The sequence below is a fragment of the Muscardinus avellanarius genome (assembly GCF_963383645.1).
Source record: "Muscardinus avellanarius genome assembly, chromosome: X".
Lineage (NCBI taxonomy): Eukaryota > Metazoa > Chordata > Mammalia > Rodentia > Gliridae > Muscardinus > Muscardinus avellanarius.
In genome coordinates, this window is record NC_137792.1 from 70,266,232 (window position 1) to 70,292,024 (window position 25,793).

The following is a 25,793-nucleotide window of genomic DNA, read 5'->3' on the forward strand; positions in this document are numbered from 1 at the left end:
TTATGATAGTTCTGAATGAATTAAATTATCTGATTATTTTATTTTTGGCACAATAGACAGCCCCAAAAGAGACATGATTACTAATAATTATATTATAATTTACACATTAAAAATATGCATTCAGTTAGCATTGGTTTTACTTATTTGTTTTGAATAAGTTTACTGGAGAGGAAATTTAGAATAAAGAAATACAAACTGGGAGTGAAATTTTTGCCTGGTCCCTCATTTTAATTAACTATGTTTTAACCTTTTGGCTCATTCTTTCCTTGAAAATTGAAGTGCCTGAATAAGAGCTAACTTTGACCATCCTTAGTTTAGTAAGGTTGTAGTTTCACTTGTTTACCAATGTACATTTTTCTTGATCTTTCCACTTTGAATCATCATAGCATGTTAGTTAATCTAGGTTATAAAATATTCACCACCAAGTCATACTGACATAATTTCATTGTCTTTTTCACAGAGAGACCTCTCTCCCCCAAGGCTGTTAAAGGATTTGAAACTGTTCCTCTTACCAAGAATTATTATACTGTGGTGAGTGTTCAATGAACAAAAATTGTTTTGACTGTATAGAAACTTCTTGGTTGGCAAACCACTGAGTATGGGACAGAAATAAAAGACTAGATAAAGGTACAGTGGAAGGCTTCTAACCCATCTGCATTACATTCTCTTCTAGTCGTAGAATTCTAAAATTCTGAAAGTTTTATATCCATTGTACTGAAAAGGTTAAGGGTAGCTCAATTATTCAAACTAAGTTCTGTTAAATGGGAGTGAAAGAGAAACTGATTAGTATATAGGCATTGTAGTGAAACTTTGCAATTAGATATGACCTTACCAGATACTTAGAAGGTGATTTCCCAAGTTTCTGTAAGGCCAGACATTTTAAATGATTGCATCCTATGAGTTTACTTTGGAATCAAGCAACCCATTATATACTCTGGAATATTCTCAACTCTGTTCTTGAGGGAGCCCCAAAGTAAGACTGCCCTTTGGGGCTCCCCTCAAGGGAGAGAAATGAAATGGCCTTGGATCAAGCACAGATATGTCAAACTCTGTTAGTTATAAATAGGATATGTGTGGTACTTGAAATAATATCTGATTTGAAAAAAGAAATCATGTCATTCTCTTTAATCTACTCTGCTTTTCTTCATCTATCATTCCCAGACTTGGCCCAGTCACTAATAAAAAGGTCAAATCATCCTTGTATATAAGTTGACTTGTCTGGTAGCATTGTGATCTCCCCCACCATCTGCTGAAATACAGCTTCAGTTTTTACCCAGTGTTTTGTGTGCATTTGTACTTCATGCTCATTTATTTTTTTGCATGTCTGGGGATGGAACCCAGGGGCATTCGACCTCAGAGCTATACTTCCTGCCCTATTTTTTCTTCTTTATTTTGAAACAGGGTCTCACTAAGTTGCAGAGGACTTCACTAAGTAGCTGAGGCTGTCCTTGAATGCAATCCTCCTGTCTCAGCCTCCCAAATGCTGGGATTACAAGTGTGCACCACCATGCCCAGCTTTTCATGCTCATTTTATTTTGTGCATAGATAAGGAATTTTTAATAATCTTTATTCAGGTATATGAATGTCATTTGTTTTCAAAAAAATGAATTTCACCCTTCAGCAAATTTGTTCCATGGTGAAGACATAAGTGCTAGGTGATATGAAAAATCACAAAGGAACATCATAGGTAACATGGGCAATAATTATAAGGAAGGTATTTTGTTTACTTTTAAATTTCTGAAGTTAAAAGATATGACCCAGGAGAGCTAGTCTCTTTCCCTTCTCCCTTCCTTCCTGACCACTTCTTTTAGTTTCCAGATGAGCTCTAATGATTTAATTTTTGAGAAAAGGACACAGTTGAATGATGAATGAAAAGGTTACCATAGTTCTTTCTCTTTGTGCTTTTGAAACATTCCATCACTCTGCCTTGGATCTCTCTATGTCTGTTGAATCTATCAATTTAAAATGTTGTTGGGGGCCTAGAGGTGTGGCTCAGTGGTAGTGCACTTGCTTAGCATGCACAACACACTGGGTTCCATCTCCAGTACTATACACACAAAATGTTGGGATAATCCAAGGCAGAGTAACCTCTGTGATACTATATGTATATTATACAAATTCTGGATATATTCCAGTGTATATAGCCCACCTCCTATTGGAAGACATGTGAATTGTTTCTAGTTCCTTACTACTATAAATAATTCTTCAGTGAACAACTTATACCAAACATTACCAAAACATATAAAGATCTGTAGTGTGAATTCCTAGAACTTAAATTGTTGAGACAAAAAATTATTACAAGTGGTGCACACTTGTAAGTACTTGGGAGGCTGAGACAGGAGGATCATGATTCACAGACAAACTTGGATACTTAGTGAGGCCCTACTCAACTTAGTGAGACTTTCTTTCAAGATAAAGAATAAAAAATAGAGCTGGGGGTGTAGCTCAAAGATAGAATGCCCTTGGGTTCCATCCCTAGTTACACACACACACACACACACACACACACACACACACACACACACTATATATATATGTATATATATGTATATATATATGTATATATATACATACATATTACAAATAGTTCTTTTTTTTGGTGGTACTGGGGATGGAACCCCTTCTACCTCTGGGCTACACTCTCAGACCTATTTTATTATTTTTTTTTGGTGGTACTGAGGTTCTTGGATGCCCATCTACCTCCGGGCTATATTCCCAGGCCTATTTTAAATATATATATATATATATATATATATATATATATATATATATATATATTTTTTTTTTTTTTTTAACAGTATCTCTTAAACCAGCAAGGCTGGCTTCAAACCTGCATAAGCCTCCTGTCTCTGCCTCCCAAGCGCAGGGATTACAAACATGTGCCACCACGCCCGGCCTTTTCAGACCTATTCCTATTTTATATTTTATTTGGAAACAGGGTCTCTTAAGCCAGCGAGGCTGGCTTTGAACCTGCGCGATTCTCCTGTCTCCACCTCCCAAGCTCGGGGATTACAAGCATACGCCACAATGCCCAGGTACATATATATATATATATATATATATTTTAAGCTGGGCATGGTGGTGCACTGCTTGTAATTCCAGCATTCGGGAGGCTGAGACAGTAGGATCATGGGTCTCAGACAGCCTCAGCTACTTAGTGAGGCCCCTCCGCAACTCAGTGAGATGCTATTTCAAAATGAAGAATAAAAAATAGGGCAAGAGGTGTAGTTCAGAGGTCGAATGTCTCTGGGTTCCATCCCCAGACCCGCAAAAAAAAAAATATCTATCTATCTATCTATCTATCTATCTATCTATCTATCTATATCTATCTATCTATATCTATCTATAGATAGATAGATAGATATCTATCTATAGATAGATAGATAGATAGATAGATAGATAGATATTGTTTCAAATCTCAAACTTAATGAAGAAAATAATTGGTCTTGGGAATCTCATAATGGCCTGTAAAGGAAATCCAAACTTTGATGAAAATATTGCTAAATTACTGAGTAGAAACAAATGGGATATATCTTAACTAGATATGGAAATAATGGGTTTCTGGTTGATTGCTTGTTGTTGATTATAAATCCACCTTTCTTTGGCTTTTAGAATTTAGACAAAATTTTTTGCCACTCAATTCAACATATGTTCTCAGTGTTCTGATTACCCTGCTAATCTGTGTTGAACATCTGAAACAAATAAAATATATACTACCCCATTCACAGGATTTGGAGAATGAAAAATCAAATTCTCCACATAAACATATCTATATCTGTTCTTATATGAACTCTTCTTCCAATAGTCATTCATTTTATACCATTAATTGTATATATTTTCTGTTGCTAGATCTATGAGACTACTAATGATTAAGTTTTACTCAATTAAAAAACGTTTCTGATTATATAACCAATTATATGAATTTTATTAAATATAAGGCAATATAAAATGTATGAAGTAGAAAATGCCATATTTAATCCTGTCACTTAGACATTATCAGTATTAGCACATGGATCAATATTGTGCCAAGATATATTTGAGAAAGGCATGTGTGTGCATATGTGCATATATATGACCTTGGTATATATTTTTCGTAAAAATAGAAATAGAAACTAAATATTCTTCATTATTCCTCCTTCAAGGAGATTTTTTTATCCCTATACTCCAACAATACTTGTCTCTGACCAGACCTGTTCTAGTATCTTCCACTGGGTGAGTCCTTGCTAGTCAAAGGCTCTCTATTTGGTGCTGTATGTTTTCACTCCAGAGAATGAGTGAAAAGGAGAAGGAGAGACAAACAGGGTGAGACATAGAGATAGAGAAGAAAGAGAGAGAGAGAGAGAGAGAGAGAGAGAGAGAGAGAGAGAGAGAGAGAGAGAGAAACTATCAGGCATTGTCTTATGTGTCTATTGCGACTGAGAAATCCCATAATCTGTTCTCTGCAAGCTGGAGATTCAGGGAAGCCAGTGGTATAATTCAGCCTGAGTATGAAGACCTGAGAACCAGACAGCTTATTGTGTGACTTCCTTCCTTCCTTCCTTCCTGTACTTCAGATTGAATCCAGGGGCATTCTAACTCAAGATACACCTGCAGCTCTCCTTTTTTGTTTTGTTTTGAGACAGGGTCTTTCTAGGTTGATGAGAATCTTGACAAATTGCCGAGGCTGGTCTTAAACCTGCGATCCTCCTAGCTGTCTCCAAATTACTGGGAATACAGGCATGTGCCACCATGCTTGGCATGTTTCATTTTGAGGGCAAGAGAATACCAATGTTCCAGATCAAGCAGAGAGAAAATTCTCCTGTTTTATTTTATTTAGGGCCTAAATAGATAAGATGATGCCAGGCCACTCTGGGAAGGAAATCTGCTTTACTTAGTTTACCAACTTAAAAGCTAATGTCATCCAGAAACTCCACCAAAAACACACCCAATAGTTTAGCTATTTACGATATCAGGGCACTCTGAAATGCACATATCTCTCACTATTAAAAACATTTTATCTTTTCATTTATTATTTTCTAAGAATCTTATTATTGACTTTCCTTGTCTATTGTAACTTGATGTTATGTGCCAGGAAGGATTAAAAAGCAAAAACTGGAAAAGGAATGTGTGCAGCTTAATTGTTAGACTTAATTTGTATGTAGATTTAGATCTTGGCACCTGTGGTCTTATTGAGAAGGTGAAAAAGATGTGACAGCATCAGCCACATGGCAAAGAATGATGTGAAGTTGTAAAGTATCATAAGATGGTCATCTTAAAATGTGGTTTAAGATCTTTTGCATCAGAATCACCAGGAGAACTTAATAAAATTACATACACTTAGGCTGCACAGTTGGTTTGCTACATCAGAATCTCTGGCCATAGATCTAAGGAAATAGCATTTGTAACAATTCTCCTCATCCCTTCTTCAAGCTCTTTCCCTCAATGCATAGTTGATTTTGATGTTCACTCAAACTAAAATTTGAGAAGCAATAAGGAAAATGCCATTGAATGAAGGAGGTAAGACTCAATGCAGGTCTTAGAAGAAAGTCAAAACTTATATAAGCAGAGAAGAGCTGAATGGAAATTCAGGCAGGGGGAAATATATGAGCAAATTTTTCCAGGCAAGAATGTGCATAGCTGCAATTAGTCTCAGCAGGTCAGAGTGGATTTAATTCTCTTTTCCTACCACAATGTTCCTTGGAAGATGCAATTCCTTATTCACTGTGACTGTTGCAGAATGCTGTAATAAAGCTGTCCTTTGTGTTATCAGAAATAGGCCAGACTCACAGTAATCTTAATCTTCTGCTCTGGGGATGAGCATCTATCTGCAGAGTGAAATATATGATTTCTCTACATCCAAGTAGGAAACTTCAATCAGTAAATCCCAGTAGTATTTATTTTGTTCTAACTTTCTTGCATTTTATGTGACTTACAGTAGATGCCTAAAGGGAATGTCATAAAGAACCTGCATGCAATAGGAAAGGTGCATTGTTAAATAAATATCCCCAAAAGCTTCCCATTATCCTCATTCCTACCTGCTAACCCTCATTTTCTGTCACTCATTTCTCTACCCACATGTTTTCCACTCTGAATTTTCTGTGCCTTTCTACTGTTCACCTGCCTTTTTATTCCACCAGTCTAAATGAACTTACACAACTCTGTTGATTCTCATCTCCAAATCTCCAATTATGGTTCTGATCTGGAGTGGCCCCCATAGGTTCGCATTTTGAGGTGCATAGTGCATAAGTGTTTATAGGTGGGGATTTGAAGAAGTGATTGGATCATGAGGGCTCTGGCCTTACCAGTAGATTAACACTTTGATGGATTCATAACATAAATGGATAATTAGGAGGTGGTAGAAATTGTAGGAGTTAGGACATATTTGAAGTGGGTGCCTTTGGGAACCATATCTTGTTCTAGATACCTTTTCTTTCTCCTCCCTGCTTCCTGGCCACTATGAGGTGGCAGCGTTGCCCCACCACACCTCTTTTTTTTTCGGGTCTGGGGATGGAACTCAGGGGCATTTGACCTCCGAGCTACACCCCCTGTCCTATTTTTTATTCTTTATTTTGAAACAGGGTCTCACTGAGTTGCAGAGGACCTCACTAAGTAGCTGAGGCTGACTGCGAACCGCGATCCTCCAGGTCTCAGCCTCCTGAATGTTGGGATTACAAGCATGCGCCACCACACCTGGCTTCCCACCACACCTTTGCCACGATGATACTCTCCCTCACTGTATGAACAAAGCAATGCAACCAGCCACACATGGACTGAAACCTCTGAAACTGTAAGCCAAAATAAATCTTACCTCCTCTAAGTTGTTTTTTTCAGGCCTTTTGTCACAGTGCCTAATGCCGACCTAACACATCCCATATGATTTTTCACTTGTTCTTTTCCTGTTTTACTCCCTTGCATCTAAGGGCTGGAAGTAGAAGAAGTGACAGGATTTTGTGGAGTGAGTGAGTCTATCTGCTGATCATGGAGGATACTGCTGCTTGTTTTGTGAAAGTCAAGGACTTTTTGGTGTGAAATCAATCACAGCTTTTGAAGGTAGACAGGCAGTTCTACTGCCATATAAGTAAAATACAACACAAATCCAATAATATATTGTTTTTCACAGTCTTGAAGGACTTTACCAACATTAGCTCACTTTTATAGGTATCAGAATTATCAAAGAATTTCTACAATCAAGTTTTACTTTGATCTAAGATTTCCTGAGATCATTATAGTCTTCCTTCATCAGTGGACATATCTCAAGATATCTCTATTTTCATGCATTGTTTATGCATTTTAGCTTTTTTTGTGGTGGTACTGGGGATGGAACCCAGGGGCCTTCTACCTCTGGGCTACACTCCCAGACTTATTTTATATTTTATTTGGAAACAGGGTCTCTTAAACCAGCTGAGGCTGGCTTCGAACCTGTGCATTCTTCCTGTCTCAGCCTCCCAAGCATGAGGATTACAAGCATGCACAACAATGCCCGGCTTGTATTTTAGCTTCTTAAAACAATTTATTCATACATACACTGCTTCTTTCCTTTAGCAAATATAAAGATGAACCCACTGGGAAGCCTTTTCAGGAAAGGTAGGACACTTGTTTTACTGGAAAATCAATAGGCCAGAATAGAAGTACAAAAGGCTTCCGTCTCTTTGTCTATGGCCTCTTACCATCTGTTTTCTGAATGCAGGCAAAAGTTAGATGAGTAAAAGGAGGCTCAGTTGTCCCTGTGGAGATAGAGTCAGGGAGGGAAAGGCAGTGTCTGGACACAGTATATTTTAGTAAGTTTGAATGGATTTTATCTCTATCAAATTTTACTGCTCTGAAGGTGATTGGCCAGCCAAACTCCTTGCCTCCTGACTCACTACTGAGGCCTTCTGTTTGGGAACACATAGCTGTCTCTGTCCGCATATCTTCTTATCATTTCATATTAGATGTCTTGTGGTCCCAAATGTAATCAGTCTCAGAAGTCCATCAGTCAATCTTTTGAGGTTGTGGAAAGTAATAAAGGTTCAAGTGAATTTTGAAAAGAATCTTGAGCATTCATTATTACTAATCAAACCACAAGAGGACAGTTCTGCTTCATTTACTACCATCCACATATGGCTCTGGGTGCATAATTTGATGACAAAAACTTATTAACTGCCTACGACACTTTAGTTTTGAAAATCAACACTTTGCCACCCTCAAAATTGCAATAATATGAGTTTAATATACATTTTCATTTAGTTTGAACTAAAAGAGCTCAAAGAAGAGAGGAAGTGTCCATATGTCTGTCTTACTTGCCCTTGCTTATTGCTTTTCTTTTCTTTTTTGGTGGTACTGGGAGTGGAACCCAGGGGCTTTCTACCTCTGGGCTATACTCCCAGACCTATTTTATATTTTATTTGGAAATAGGGTCTCACTAAGTTGCTGAAAGCCACACTAAGTAGCTGAGGCTGGCTTCGAACCTGTGCGATCCTCCTGTCTCAGTCTCCCAAGCACGGGGATTACAAGCGCGCGCCACCATGCCTGGCTTGCCATTGCTTTTTGTCTGTCCTATACCAGTGGTTACAGCAGAGATGTCACTCCTACAATATATGCTTTTTCACTTAGCAAATAGACCCATTAGAGCAATATGGTTGGCACCTTTCTAGAAAATTCTTAGCAATTTTTTTCTAAAAGACTCTCAGATTATAGAACTTGGTGATTGATCAATTTTAAATTTTTTATTGGTGCATTGTAGTCATACATCTTAATGGAGTACTAGATGGTAGAGGCTTATATGGCCACACCACTCATTTAACCCTTCCCAGATTCCCACCCCAATCTCTCTCCCCTCCTTCCTTCTCATGTTTGGCCTAGTAATTGACTTTGATATGTTTGTGAATGTACATCATGTACATTAGATAATTTCCCTCTTATCCCTTCCCATCCTCCTCAGTTAGGTTGCCTTATTTGCTCATCTATGGTTTCTCCTTCTTTGTCTAGAGTTCCTCCAATGACCCTTTTTCTACCTAGCTTCCACATATTAGGGAGAACATCTGATTTCTTACTTTTTATAACGGACTAATCTCACTTAGCATAATTTTTTCCAGTTCCATCCATATCCCTTAAAAATACACAATTTTGTTCTTTATAGCTGAGTAAAATTCCACTGTGTATATATCTTATAGTTTTGTAATCCATTCATCTGTTGAAGGACATCTTGGCTGGTTACATAGTTTGGCAATTGTGATTTGTCAGCTATGAACATAGATATGCATGCATTAGTTTGGTAATTTAGTTTTCATTCTTTGGGTAAATACCCAAAAGTGGTATTGCTGGGTCATATGGTAGGTTTGTTTCTATTCTTATGAAGATCTTTGATACTTTTGCTAAAATTAGCCAATAGTAAAACAAATCTTCCTGGACTTTAACTTGTGGGAAGTTGTTCTGATTATTAATTCTCTTTACTTGTTTTATATTTATTCAGATTTTCTGTTTCTTTGTGACTCAGTTTTGGTAGTTTGTTTCTTTCTAGAAATTTGTTCACTTCACCTAGGTATTTGATTGATTCACATACAACTGCTTAGTCTTTTATTCTAATAATTTTTATTTTTGCAGTATTAGCTATGATGTACTCTTGTAGTCCTAATTATTCCTCTATTTCCTTGTATCATTTATTTCATTCATCTTTTTTTTTGTGGTACTGGGAGTGGAACCCAGAAGCTTTCTACCTCTGGGCTATACTCCCAGACCTATTTTCTACTTTATGTGGAAACAGGGTCTCACTAAGTTGCTGAGAGCCTCACTAAGTAGCTGAGGCTGGCTTCGAAACTGTGCGATCCTCCTGTCTCAGCCTCCCAAGCCCGGGGATTACAAGCGTGTGCCACCATGCCTGGCTTCATCTTACTTTTATAAGCAGGCATATCTAAGTACACATATATACACACATAATCAAATACAGTTACTATTATTTTATATAAATTATTCTTAGGTCAATTAAGAAGAAAAAGTTTTGTCTTTACTAAAAATTCTTCCATATTATGCTTCTTTTATTATGTAGATCCAAGTTTCTGACTTAAAATTTTCCTTCTTTCAAAGAACTTATTTTAATATTTCTTGCAAGATAAGCTTACTGGTGACAGTTCATCTCAGTTTTTGTTTGACTTTGTCTTTGTCCTTCACTTTCAGTAATACTTTCACAGGAAATAGAACTCAGTATTTTTTTCTCAATGCTTTAACATTTTCACTACATTATCTTTTTCCTTACATAGGTTCTCAGAAGTCAAATATAATTATTACATGATCTCTTGTATAAATAAGCTGTTTGGTTCCTCTATCTTCTTTCAAGATTTAAAAAAAATATTTGATTTCTTGAGGCTTTAATATTATATGCCTATATTTTTTTGCATTTATTCTGCTTGTTTTCAAAGTTCTTGGAATGTGTGGCTTGGTACTGATATGAGCATGGGGGAAATTCCCAGATACTGTTGCTGGAATTGGGTATTTCTTCTCCTCCTTATGTAAGTCTAGAAGCTGACTGGTGTTGAGTATTTATCTTCCTCAAGTTTCTTAAGCTCTCATAAAACTTCAGTAGCTTATGTGCTGATGACATAGTTTCTCCTGAGGGCAGATATTTTAAAAATTGACATACTCTTGTGTATTTCAAGATGGCTAACTTCCCCCTCCACCTGCTGAAGAATAAGGGTTATATCCTCTACTTTTCACTGGCACATCTGATAGGGTTCCTGGAGGTGAAACTCACAAAATGTGGGTACGTTCCCCTAATACTGGGTCCCCTAAAGTTTTCGACTCTCTGTCTTGTCCATACCGAACTCCCAGCACTTTATCAAATACAGTTTAGTTTTCTTACCATAGTCCTGGTTCCTATGTATACTTCTACTTGTGGGTCTCTGCCCTGGCAAATTGTAATATTATCATCTTTCTCTCCATTTTGAATAGCAATATTCCCTATGACCTCACTTCTCTGACAGAAGAAGACAAGTCTGTTTGCTTTTTTTCATTTTAGTCTAACCTTTCTCTTCTTGTTAAGATGGAGTAACAATTTCCTTACTCCATGCAAGCTGAAATAAAATTCAGAAACCTTATCATTTTTAAACATAGGTATTTACAGGTATAATTTTTCTTTAAGCACGTCTTTAACTGTATTCCATAAGGTTTTGTTTGTTGTGTTTAATTTCCTTTCATTTCAAAGTTTCTTATATTCTTTCTGTGCTTGGATTTTGTATAGGGATAACATTCAATTTCCATCGGAAGATTAACTTCAGGAAACATTGGTACCTTCAGATCCCCAGATTTGCACTTTTAGACATTAATTTATGAGGAATAGCGAAATTTAAAGTAGACAAGAGTGAGTGGGAGTAGGGGTTATAACTTAACCTTTAGCTTTTTATTTTTTTTCTTTTGTGGCACTGGGTCTTGAACCCAGGAGTGTTTTGTCTCTGAGCTATACTCCCAGCCCTGTTTTATTTTATTTTTTGAAACAGGGTATCAATAAGTTACTGAGGGCCTCATTACATGTCTGAGGCTAGCCTCGAACCTGTAATCCTCCTGTTTCAGCCTCCTAAGTACTGGGATTATACCTGTGAGCCACTGTGCCTGGCTAACCCTTAGCTTTTCAAACTACACTGTGGATTGTGGCCTTCTAAATAATGATTATCAACTGGGGGTGATGTTGTCCTTTGGCTGATATTTGGCGATGTCTAGACACACTTTTGGTTGTTATAACTGGGATATAAGGTGGGGCACAATTGGCATCTAGTTCATAAAAGCCAAGGATACTGTTAAACATCCCACAATGCACAGGGCATTCCCTTTCAACAAAGAATCATTTGGTCTGAAGCATCAATACTGCTGTTGAGAAATTTTTTTCAATCTCTTAAATTGGTCATACTGTTTCCCATTCAACAAGCCATCCACCAGTACAGTAACTCACTGCTTCTTCACAATGGTCCCTGAGGTAGCTGAGATGTCACAATATGAGATGAGGTGAGCCCAGCCTTAAAACTGAAGCAACTGTCAGTCAGTAGCAGAGTCCGGATTACCATCTTCCAGTCCAGTTGTTTCCCAGAAAGCCCACAGTTACCTGGGTCTCCATTTGCTTGACCACTCCACCATTCAAAAGCAGATCATCATGCATTGTCTTGTGAGTACAGTTGCTTTTTGCTATCTGCAGGGAATTGGCTCCAGGATCTGCCATGAATAACAAAATCTGTAGATGCTTAAGTCCCTTATATGAAATGGCATAGTATTTGCATAGTATTAAATAATCTCTAGGCTATTTATAACACTTTTTTTATTTTGGTGGTACTGGGAGTGGAACCCAGAGGCTTTCTACCTTTGGGCTATACTCCCAGACCTATTTTATATTTTATTTGGAAATAGGGTCTCACTAAGTTGCTGAGAGCCTCACTAAGTAGCTGAGGCTGGCTTCAAACCTGTGCGATCCTCCTGTCTCAGCCTCCCAAGTGTGGGGATTACAAGCGTGTGCCACTACGCCCGGCTTATTTGTAACACTTAACACAATGTGAATGTTATATAAACAGTTGTCATACTTTATTAATGAATGGAAATAAAATGTCTGTACATGTTCAGTACAGATTTAATTAAAAATCTTTCTAGACGGGCGTGGTGACGCACGCTTGTAATCCCCACGCTTGGGAGGCGGAGACAAGAGGCTCGCCCTGGTTCGAAGCCAGCCGTGCTGGCTTAAGAGACCCTGTTTCCAAATAAAAATATAAAATGGGCCTGTGAGTGTAGCCCAGAGGTAGAAGGGTTTCCAGGAACCCAAGTACCACCAAAAAATAAAATAAAATAAAAAAATTAAACATTAAAAACGTTTCTAGTCCTCAGTTGATTGAACCCTGAGGATGGATAGTCCCTTGGATACAGAGTCCAGTGGATGTGGAGGCTGCAGATGTATATGTCTGGCGTTGTGGTGGGTTACTATGCTTTTTCTAGCTAAGACTGTTTCACTCTGTCTTATAACCACTTATTTAATGTCTCTCAGAGTAGAAAATTCCCAGGAAGCTTAGCAATTGGCACAAAGTAGGCCCTTAGTGAATTTTTGTTGAATGAATTAGAATGTATGAAAGAATATGTGCCAAAATGTTAACTGGGTCATCTATAAGAACTTGAAATGAAGGTCACACCTGCTTCCAGGGAAGGTACTATGCAAAAGGAGAAATAGGTAATATGGCATGACCCTAGTACTGGTGGGGGAAGAGAAGTTGTGGACCCATACTTTGATTATTTTTCCTGTAGAGATTTGTGTTATTAAAAGTACTGGTAGGTGTATTACTTGCATTGTTAAATGTTTCACAGTTCAGTTTCACAGTTCTTGAATTGTTCATACTACCCAAATTTACCTCTATTGAAAGACCAGTTTTAAATTTAATTAAAAATCCCCTGTATCCTCAGATCTTGTTCTGCAAAAGTTTTATCAGGACCATAATATGAACAAAAATATTTTGTGGGCTTTTTTGGTGTGTATATATTTATGGTGCTGAGAACTAAGCCCAGGGCCTCACACATGCCAGGAAAGTCCTCTGTCACCGAGCTACATCTCCAGGTCTATATTTTAAGATGATAACAGGCTTGTCATCAGTTATCTTTAAATTCCCCTGACATTGAATACTTATGTCCTAAGGTATCTGGTCTTAATTTTCTCATTCATAAAATGGGAAGAAATCCTTAGTTAACTGAGACCTTCCCCAAGGATAATCAATTCAAACCAATGAAAGAATTTTGAACAGTACTGTGTAAATGGCAGGGCCCCTCCAGTTGTGGGTGACTCTGGAAAGCTGTGTTCATATAAGTCTTTTGCTAGATTGAAATAAAGTACATTCAGATTTTGTGCTCCTTACATGAGTGTTAGCCTGAGAGAAGAAGACTGCTTTCTTCTAGCAATTTGGTTAAAAGATCTAAAATAATATTTGACATTGGACTGTCTTGACAATTATAATACCTCATCATTGTTTCTCCATAGGTGTTACAGAACATTTTGGACACTGAAAAAGAATATGCTAAAGAACTCCAGTCTCTTCTTGTTACCTACTTAAGACCACTTCAGTCTAATAACAAGTAAGATTTTAATTTTCAACTCCTTCTCTAAATAAAGTAAAAGAATATCAGCATATGGAGTCATTACTCTTATGTCACTGAATAATTTATTTTGCCCTTTAGAAGAATTTCCACAGATCACAGGTTGCCAAGAACATGGTCAGGGCAACAGAAATTATGCAAGATGTTGCTTTGGGGAGCTTGGCTTGCTTTTATTGGAAAGGAGGAGCAAATATGTATTTTCTGCCTGTTATAATTTTTAAACTTGTACATATTTGTCTCTTCCCTATTTAAAAGTTTTTTAAAATATATATTTTATTGGCACATTATAATCATGCATCTTATTGAGACTGTGTGATAGAAACATATGTGCAAACAGTAGCTGGTAATTTTTTTAAATTAAAAACTCAGCTGACAAATAATAGTTGTACATATTTATGGGGTACAGTGTAAAATTTCAATACAAGTATATAATGTATAATGGTCAGGTCAAGACAATTGGCATATACATCACCTCAAATGTTTATTATTTCTCTGTGCTTGGGAACATTAAAAATCTTCTCTACTAGCTATTTTGAAATATACAATTTATTGTTGTCAACCAGTTACCCTACTCTGCTGTAGATATTAGAAGTTATTCCTCCTATCCAGCTGCATCTGTCAAATATTCTCTCCCCAAACTCCTTTACTCACATCCTTCCCAGATTCTGGGAGCCACTATTTTACTCTCTACTTCTATGAGTTCAACGGTTTTTTTTTTTTTTTTTAGCTTTCACATATCTTGTCCATTTTTACCTCAATCCATCTGGTTTTATATTACAGAAAAAGCACTCCCTGATGCTTTTATTCAGAAAGCACATAAACTGGAAATTCTCATGCTCATTCTGACCTTTGCTTGCCAGGCAGAGCCTCTTTCCCATGCTCTGAGAGTGGAAAGAGTGTGGCATTTTGTGCATGTTCAGAAAAGCAATTCAAGCCAGCATTTCACTCAGGCCAATGTGAATGATAATGAGACGTTAAACTGTTCTTTAAAACAAAATGTTCAAACCTTTTTTGGTCTTAGAAATCTGAAGTGATTGTCAAAGGCCTGCATTGAAAACTTTGTTTTCATGAAAGAAAAATAGTGACTATTTTTATGCTTGTAGGAATAACATTTAACAGAGGCTAATTGCCTTCATTTGTGCTATTTTCGCTGATTCTGTTTCACAAGAGGTCATGATATATAAGTCAAACAGAAAATTTAGCAGTCAACCAATAGAACAGAAGCTCACTTTTGCTGGACAATTTCCTACTATTGATTTCAGGCTTAAATGAGTTTAATGTTTTTCACAATTTCTTTCCCTTTTCCAAGTAATATTTGTTCAATCATAACGTCTCGCTGAATTTCTGACATAGTTGTTTTCATGGCATTATGGGGATCTTTCTTAATTATGAAAGAATTTTGTATTCCTGTGCTAGAAGAGTTGGAATGTGAGAAACAACAATGTGCTTTTTGCTATTATTATATGAAATATCCTGTGTGATCTGAATCATAGTTCTTAAAGATAGATAGAACCTCAGTGCATCATTGGGTCTAGCAGTCTAGGAGAGATGACTATCCCCATTAAATAGATTGAAAAAGAACTGAAGCCCAGAGACATTTACTACCTTGTCCATCACTCAGCCAGGAAAGGGCCAGGCTGGATCCACCATGTCTCTTGTCACCAGGTGTGATGTGCCTTCTGTTTTCTGGAGGTAATAAACAGGAGAGAGGGAAACTAAAGTAGTAACTCTAGGAGGGGAAGTGTTAAGATCTCAGACCAAGGAGACACTGATTAGCAATCAACAGAAGAAAAGAAAGGCAAAGAACCAGAGCAGAGGAAGTGAGAGCCTCAAGTCATACCTATAATGTTCCTAAGTAGCTCTGAATGCAACTGTAGTAAGTTTCCATTAGATATGATTCTCATCAGGCCCCCAAGTGATTTGAACAAACTAGACTATTCAAATCCTGAATGGCCCCTAAGTCAAGGATAAGTAAACTGCTCCTGGCTCAGAGAGCAGAAGCCAGGGAAGCTGACCAGTTAGAACTTTTGCTTTGGACACTGATAATAGGGGGTTTCCAGCTTGTGGTTCAGGAGGGCATTATAGCAGAACTGGGAGCTTTTTGTACCCTAGGGGTTACTGGTAATGTTTGTTTGGCTCTTCCCTGCTTCTATATATTAGCAAAAAATATTCTTTTGGAAACACTCCCCTAATATCATTATATTCTTAAGTAAAAACATGTGAAGCTGGGCATGTTGGTGCACGCTTGTAATCCCAGCATTCAGAGGATGAAACAGGAGGATCATGGTTCCCGGACAGCATAAGCTACTAAGTGAGGCCCTCTGCAACTTACTGAGACCATGTTTCAAAATAAAGAATAAAAAATAGGACAGGGGGTATAGTTTGGAGGTTGAATGCCCCTGGGTTCCATCCCCAGACCCGGAAAAGTAAAGAAAAAAACATGTGTCAACACTGGCCAAAAACAAATCTTTAGAAAAACCCCAAAGTGATTAAAAGTATGGACTCTGGACCTAGAATGCTTTGGTTCAGTTCTAGTCTTTGCCATTCATTAGCTTTGTGACCTTTGTGATTTGCCCAACCTCTCTAGGCTTAAAATTTCTCACTTGTAAAATGGAAACAGCAATCATTGTTGCTGACAGAATTATGGTGAGGTTAAAATGAGTTACTTGTAAAATATTTACATAAGTTTATGTATGAGTGTATGAGTGGTGGCTCTTATTCTTATTGTCATTTACTCTTTGGTAAGAGAAGAATGGACAAGAACATTCTTCATACAGAGGCCCTGAATCCAATTGTTTAATTTTCCATTATTTGATTCCAGCTCACTTCCAAAACAAATAAATGCACAAAAAAATTCAGTGCTATTTTGTTCTCTCTCTTTTTTCACAAAGTTCTGTTAGTTGATTTATGATCATTTTAGTTTAGGAGACAGCTAATATTGCTCTTTTCCTAGCATCATTTGAGCATATATATCTTTCAGTTACTTTTCCTGTTCCTCTATAAGAAGATGCACTGAAGTTTTTACACTTATTTCCAGCTATGATGTCTCACATATATATTTAGATGTATAGACATTAAGCACTTGTTCTTAATTTTTTTTTCATGCTTTATAAATTACCAAGATGTCCCTTATCACTCTTTATTTTCTTTAGAATAGTTATTAAAGAAAAAAAAACAAGGAAAGAAAATTAAGATTTTGCCAAGACCATAATGTGGGTGGAAATTAAAAAGCAGAAGTAAAAATATAAGGATCACTTCTCTCACATTTATCAGATATTAGCAAACAATCAGTTAACTAAAATACAGAAAGATATTGAGCATCATCATCAAGTACTATTAACTGAAACTACATACTTTTTTTTCAGTCTAAGTACTGTGGAGTTTACATCATTACTGGGGAACTTTGAAGAAGTATGTACATTTCAACAGACACTCTGTCAAGCCTTGGAAGAATGCTCAAAGTAAGTATGGCATGTTTGTTAGTTTAGTCAGTGACATCGCCGAGGTTGTTTGCCTCTAAACTTTGCTTTAGATAAGGACACTTTAAGCCAGGTGTGGTGGTGCATGCTTATAATCCCAGCATTTGGGAGGCTGAGACTGGAGGATTGCGATTCATGGACAGTCTCAGCTACTTAGTGAGGCCCTTTGTAACTCAGTGAGACCATGTTTCAAAATAAAAAATAAAAAATTGGGCTGGGGATGTAGCTTGGAGGTAGAATACCCATAGTTTACATCCCCAGTACCGCAAAAATAAAGGGCACTTTATATTTATGCATTCACCATAGCTTTGATATATTGTTCCAGAAGAAAGTAACAGTGCAGATAAAATACACTAGGTGGTGATGTTTGCAGTGTGAAAGCACTAGATTTGTATCAGGATTCTATGTGTGGTTAATGATTTTTGACTTAATAATTAAAAGTTACATCAATTAACTGCTTTTGGACACTATACGAGATATGTAAGGTCTTAAGTGACCATGTATGCCAGCTTTGACATTTATTAGATATTTTTCATTTGCACATTGTAAATTAATTGGAAAAATCATTCAGATTATTTAATTTAACAGTTCCTCTTCCCTCCTTCTCTCCTTCCTCCTCCTCCTCCTCCTTTCTTCCTCTCTTTCTCTCCCCTCCCTCTTATGGGGAAATTAAACTCTTGTACATGGTAAATATGCTCTCTACCACTGAGTTGTACCTATATCCCCAGTTTTCTGTCTTATAATCACTTCTGGTATTATTCCTATAATATTAACAGTCGAAACACATAAAAAGTGGAGGAAGGAGCTGGGCTTGGTAATCCCAATACTTGGGTGAGACAGAAGGATCACAGGTTTGAAGTCAGCCTCAGCAGCTTAGTATGACTCTATTTCAAAACAAGATATAAAATAGGGATGGAATATAGCTCAGAGGTAGAATGCCCCTGGGTTAAGTCTCTGATACAGAAAAAAAGTGGAGAAAGGCAAAGCACAGCATATATTTATGTGAAATACAACATGCTCTTGAGTATCTGATTGCTGAAGTATTTAACTTCATACCACAAAGTTAACCATATTGGTCATCAGGCAAAATATTTCTGCTGCAAGATTAATTTTCTTAATAGCGTATTTTGGAGACATTGGTGATTTAATCCTGCAGACTAATTGGATTGATGGCCAGTTTCTTGAGTTTTATGAGATATTGGTAACTGTCCAGAAAGGAAGATAGTGAGAGCCTATACTATAGAGATGAGAAGAGCCACTTCAAATGTCAGTGGAGATCTAATTTATTTGGAAGATGTTTAAGTTAAGTGAGAAAGAAGGGCAGCTTGCAAACTAGTTTGCCTTATAATTGTGTTTTCTATTTTATGGAGAAACATGTGGAAAAAAGCCCATGGATGATGACAAAATTGTTTGAGTAGATAGCACTGAATGGTAGATTCTAGGTAATTTTCTTCATTTTTTTTTTGTAAATGAAAAGAGAAGACTTGTAATTTTTTTGTGGTACTGGGGATGGAACTCAGGGCTATACTCCCAGACCTATTTTATATTTTACTTGGAAACAGGGTCTTTTAAACCAGCCGAGGCTGGCTTTGAACCTGCGCGATCCTCCTGTCTCAGCCTCCCAAGCGCGGGGATTACAAGCGTGCGCCACCACACCTGGCTGATGACTTGTAATTTTAAAAATTAATTTTTTGAGGCCAACTTTGCCTAGTAACCACCAGGTAAACAAGACTATATTATAATCTTTTGTGATATGTCAACTTTGGACTTGATTAGTTTTTCATATAAATTAGTTCAGAATATTTTAGTGTTTTAGTCTACATTTGAATATGAGCATCTTAAAAATGAAGAAACAAACAACTCTACCTACTAATTTCATGTAAGTATGACTAAAGTTTAAAGCAGTAGTCACAAATCTGTATTTTATGAATAAAATGGTTAATAATAAATATAATTATTGATAATAATGATTATATAGTTTTTTCTTCTTTTTTTGGTACTGGGGATTTAACCCAGGGGCATTATACCTCTGAGTCACATCCCAAGCCCTATTTTATTTTAATTTTGAAAAGGGTCTCACAAGGTTGCTGATGCTGACCTCAAACCTACGCTACTCCTGTCTCAGTCCCACATACTGGGATCCCAGGCATGTGCCACTGTGCCTGGCTAGTTTTTTTAAAACTGTGGAAAAACATTCTAAAGGTTTCCATGCTGCCAGGTTTAATTGGAATCATATTCCTTCACCTTCTATTTCCTATTTTACATTTCTGTTCCTCTATTTTGCTTACAGGTTTCCAGAAAACCAACACAAAGTAGGAGGCTGTCTACTGAATCTCATGCCTCATTTTAAATCTATGTATCTGGCTTATTGTGCAAATCATCCTTCAGCCGTAAACGTGCTCACCCAGCATAGGTAAGTCATTAATATTTACCCAACTAGGTTGTTTTGCTATGAGACTCTTTCTTATGACCACTCATTTGGAAATCTAAGACCAGCACACGCGCACACACACACACACACACATACACACACACACACATACACACACACACACACATACACACACACACACACACACACACACACACACACACACACACACACACACTCTAAGACCTAAGTCTAGAGACTAAATTCAGAGCAGAAATGGATTCTGGAGGCTGCTCAAGACTGAAAAGAATATTACTTTTATTTTACTTCATTTTAATATGCTTTTATTGGTGCATTATAGTCTTACATAATGTAAATCATGTTAACAGTGACATACAGGCAGACAGCACCAGGTAACTCCCCATCTATCCTCTTTCCAAGAAAGTAATACTCTTCTTTATGTGTGATACTCGGGGTTTGAATATAGAGGCATTCTACCTTCAAACTACAACCCCACCCCGGTTTTTTTATTTTTTTGGTGGTACTGGGGTTCCTGGAAGCCCTTCTACCTCCGAGCTACGCTCCCAGACTCATTTTATATTTTTATTTGGAAACAGGGCCTCTTAAGCCAGCACAGCTGGCTCCGAACAAGCGCGATCCTCCTGTCTCTGCCTCCCAAGCACGGGGATTACAAGTGTGTGTCACCATGCCTGGCACTTGTTTTTCTTATTTGGAAACAGGTTCTCTCTAGGTTGATGAGAATCTCACTACTTGCTGAGGCTGTCTTCAAACCTGGGGTCTTCCTGTCTCAGCCTCCCAAGTACTGGGATTACAGGTATAGCACCACTATGCCTAGCTTGAACACAAAATTCTTTTTTTTTTGCAGTACTGGTGATGGAACCCAGGGACATTCTACTTCCGTGCTACAACCCCAGCTCTATTTTTATTCTTTATTTGGAAACAGGATCTCACTGAGTTGCAAAGGGCCTCACTAAGCAGTAGCTGAGGCTGTCCTTGAACTGCAATCCTACTGTCTCAGCCTCCCAAATGCTGGGATTACAAGTGTATGTTCATCATAGCGAACACAAAATTCTTAATCTGGCCTATATTTGAATTCTCAGAGCCAGGCTAGAAAATTAGTTGACACCAATGCTCATAAATGGCAAAAATTTTGGGTACTGTCTTGCTTTGTTAGGAGCTTTACTGACATTACAGCTCTCTCTCTCTCTCTCTCTCTCTCTCTCTCTCTCTCTCTCTCTCTCTCTCTCTCTTGCAGTACTGGGAATAGAACCCAGGAGCATTTTTCCTCAGAGCTACACCCCAGCCCTATTTTTTAGTCTTTTTATTATTTTTTTGAAACAGGGTCTCACTGAGTTTTGAAAGGGCCTCTCTACGTAGCCAAGGCTGTCCGTGAACTACAATCCTCTGGTCTCAGCCTCCCGAATGCTGGGGTTACAAGCGCACACCACCACACCTGGCTCTATATCACTCTTGTGTAAGGACATTTTAAAGGGAGAATTTAGTAGGTTGTGCTTGAAAGTCAAGTTTATGTCACTGGTAAAAGTTTTGAAACACTTGTGGAAAAGCGAATATGGCAGTTGGGGAGTTTAGCAAGAGAGGCCATGACCTTGGATTTTTTAGACAAGTGATTCAACTGCTAATAGCTCATAGTAGCTAATAGTAGCACTTACAATGTGCCAGGCACATGATAAAAGCCTACTAGGGAGTTACTATTACTACCATCTTTGCTTTACACATAAGACATTGGAAAGTTTAAGTAATATACACAAGAACTCATAGCCATTAAGTGGTTGAGCCAGAATCCAGGTCTGTTAGATTTCTAAATATGATTTTTATTAATGAATATTTTTTTTGTGGTACTGGGGATTGAACCCAGAGGCATTCTACCTTTGAGCTACACCCCCAGACTGATTTAATTTCTGATATGAAAACATGGTCTTGTTATATTGATGAGAGTCTCTTTCCTCAAACCTGTGATTCTCCTGTTTCAACCTCACAAGTACAGGGGTTACAGGTGTGTGCCACCATGTCTGGCCTAATGAATACATGTTATCTGCAAAGAACCCAAAAGAACATTATAAACAATTACAATAAAATGAGCACACAGGTGCCCATCAGTCAGCTTAAGCAATAGACTGCTATAATTTTTCTTTATATTATTAAAATAAAATTCACAAACCTAACAATTCCCCCATTGAAAGTGTACAATGAAATTATTTTGGGTATATTAATGAAGTTGTGTATCTATCACCACAATCAATTTTCAAACATTTTACTTCCCCTTCAAATACTCCTATACACAGTAACAGTCACTCCCCATTTCCTGTCCAACATCATCAACACAAGGTACTCATACTAAAATACTTTATGTCACTATGGATTTGCTTATGCTAGATATTTTATTTGAGGTGGGATAATTTTGTTCCTGTCTTTTTATACTTAGTATGTTTTCAGAGATCACCCATGTTATAGCATGTATAAATTTTTTTTGATGGTAGAGAGGATGGAACTCAGGGGCTTCTCTACCTCCAGGCTATACTCCCAGACCCATTTATATTTTATTTTGGAAACAGGGTCTCACAAAGTTTCTGAGAACCTCATTAAGTAGCTGAGGCTGGCTTCAAACCTGTGAGATCCTCCTGTTTCAGCCTCCCAAGCGTGAGGATTACAACCATGCACCACCACGCCCAGCACCAAGTATCAGTTTTTAAATTGCTAGATAACATTCCATTGTATGGATACCATAGGCTCCTCTTCCATTCACCAGTTGATAGATTGTGAATAGTCACAATCTTTGAAGATTTGTGTACTAGTGTTTGTGTGGATCTATTTTCATTTCTCTTGGGGAAATACCTAGGAGTAAGATTGTTGGATCACATGGTAACTTTATGTTTCACTGTTACAGGAACTGTCAGACTGTTTTCCAAAATGACTGCATCAGTCTCTTTTCTCACCAGCAGCATATGAGATTTCCGTTATCTCCATACCTTCATCAATATGTTCTACTGCTGGTCTTTTTGATTATAGCCACATTAATGGGTGTGAAGTAGTTTTTCATTGTGATATTAATTTGCATGTTCCCAATAACTATGTTGAAAATCTTTCATGCACCTTTTGGGAATTTGTCTATCTTCATTTGCAAAAATGTCTATTCAGACACTTTACTTATATTTATTTTTATTATTAATTAAATTAATTTTAAACCTAAAAAGTATACATGTTAATGTGTATCATGTGGTGTTTTGAATACCTTATTTATTTCATAATGTTTAAAACAGTTTAAACATGTTTTCCTCAAACATTTGTTTTTGATAAAAATCTTCAAATCAGTTTTCTAATTTTTGCAATGTACAGCACATTACTATTATCTGTAGTTACCCTACTATGTGATATCAAAATTATTGATTCTATTTAACTATAATGTTATTTTTGGTACTAGAAATTGAACCAAGGGGTGTTCTGTCTCAGAACTATACCCCCAGCCCTTTTTATCGATTTTTTATCTTGAAATATTAAGACCAGTGATCTTCCTCTCTCGGCCTCCCAGGTACTGGAATTACAGATATATGCCACCATTTCTGGCTCTAACTATAACTTAAAATCTACTGATCAACCTTTGCCCATGCTTCCCTCCCTTATATTCTTCTCAGCCTCTGGTAACCACCATTCTTCTTTCAGCTTATACAGCATCAACTTTTTTTTTTTTAGTTCCACAAGTGAGTGATATCATATGGTATTAGTCTTTGGGTGTCTGGTTTATTCCACTTAGTTAAATAATCCCCAGTTCTATCCACACTGATGAAAATGACAAGATTTTGTTCTTTTTAAGCTTAAATAGTATTTTATTATGCATACATGCATACATTGGTTGATGGACATGTAGGTTATTTTATCTCTTGGCAATTGCCAATAATACTGCAAAAAGTGTTTTTCAACATACGAATTCCACTTCCTTTGGATAAATACCAGTAGTGAGATTACTGGATCATATTGTTTTTCTATTTTTAATTATTCTGAGGAATATTTTTACTGTTTTTTTTATAGTGGCTGCATTAATTTACTTTCTCACTAATAGTGTTTAAGGGTTCCCTTTTCTACATATCCCCAAAAGTACTTGTTATTTTTTGTCCTTTTGATAAGAGTCATTCTTACTGGAGTGGGGTAATATCTCATTGTTGATTTGATTAGTGACATTAAGCATTTTCTTATATATTTTGGTCACTTTGTATATATTCTTTTGAGAAATAAGTATTTAAATGTCTTGCCCATGTTCTAATCAGATAATTTTTCTGCTATTAATATCTTAGTTCCTTATATTTATGGTTTTTAATCCTGTGTTGGATTAATAGTTTGCAAATTTTTCTCCTACTCTGTAGGTTATCTCTTTACTCTGATAATTCCTTTGGTATGTAGAAGCTTTTTGGTTTTATGTAATACCCTTTGTCTATTTTTGCTTTCTGAATCTTGTAAAAAAAATGTTGCCAATTCCAATGTCCCATAGCATTTCCCCTCCTCCATCTTACAGTGGAATCATAGCTTCAGGTCTTACATTTAAGTCTGGATCTGTTTTGAGTTGATTTTTGCCACTGATGAAAGATGTGTTTAGTTTCATTCTTTTGCATGTGGATACTCAATGTCCCTAGTATCACTGATTTTAAACTATTATTTAAACTTATTATTTAAACTATTATTGTCAGCACCTTAGACCCAAAAAAGCCACTTTGCTGTAGATGTGTGGGTTAACTTCTATGCTCTCTGTTCTGTTCCAGTGGTCTGTGTGTTTGTATTTATGCCCATACCATCCTGTTTTGATTTTTACAGCTTTGTAGTATATTTTGAAGTCAGAGAGTATAACACTTTCTGCTTTGTTCTGTTTGCTGAAAATTGCTTTGGCTATTTTGGTGTGTGTGTGTGTGTGTGTGTGTGTGTGTGTGTGTGTGTGTGATTCCATACAAATTTGGGATTTTTTTTCCTATTTCTGTGAATAATGTCATTGAAGTTGTAATAAGGATTATATTGAATGTGTAGATTGCTTCTGGTAGTATGGATATTTTAATAATATTTTTTCTATTCCACTAATATGGGATATCTTTCCATTATATACCCCTTAATTTGTTTTCCAATGCTTTATATTCATTATAGAGTTTGCTCACTTCTTTGGTAAAATTTATTACAAAGTATTTATTTCTTGAAGCTATTATAATTGGAATTGCTCTTGATTTTTATTTCAGATAATTTGCTATTGGTGTAAAGCAGTGCTACTGATATTTCTCTGTGACTTTGTATTTTTATATTTTGATTTTCTTAAATTTGCTTTTTCTTACTTTTTTTTTTTGCAGTACTGGGAAAACCCAAGGGCATTCTACCTCTGAGCTATATCCCCAGCCCTATTTTTTAATTATTTTGAAAGAGGATCTCACTAAATTGCAGAGAGCCTCATTAAGTAGATAAGGCTGGCCACGAACCTGTGATCCTCCTGTCTCAGCCTCCCAAGTACTGGGATTACAAGTGTGTTCCACCATGCCCAGATTAAATCTGATTATTATTTCTAAGTTATTGGTGAGGTCTTTGGGGTTTTCTCTATATAAGATCATGTCATCTATAAACAGTTTGGATCCAGTTTGGATGCCCATTATTTCTTTCTCTTGCCTAATTGTTCTGGTTAGGTCTTGCAGTATTAAGTTAATATAAGGGAAAAGTGGACATTCTTGTTTTGCTTCAGATCTTTTAGAGAAAGCATTCAGTTCTTTCACTCAGTACAGTGTTAGCTGTTACTTTACTATATATGGCCTTTATTATGGTGAGGTAGATTCTTTCTATGCCTAATTTGTTCAATGTCATTATCATGAAATGATGTT

At 36.9% G+C, this 25,793-nt stretch overlaps 1 protein-coding gene across 1 annotated transcript in view; it reads left to right on the plus strand.

Moving 5' to 3' along the window:
* ARHGEF6 (Rac/Cdc42 guanine nucleotide exchange factor 6) overlaps positions 1–25,793 on the plus strand; it is a gene marked incomplete at both ends in the record, with an annotated part of 134,788 nt that overhangs the window by 67,112 nt on the left and 41,883 nt on the right. The window contains 4 exons of the mRNA XM_080719476.1: positions 461–531; positions 13,949–14,043; positions 17,430–17,525; positions 19,834–19,956. Of these exons, the coding sequence (XP_080575602.1) occupies positions 461–531; positions 13,949–14,043; positions 17,430–17,525; positions 19,834–19,956 (385 nt within the window). The remainder of the gene's footprint in view (positions 1–460; positions 532–13,948; positions 14,044–17,429; positions 17,526–19,833; positions 19,957–25,793) is intronic.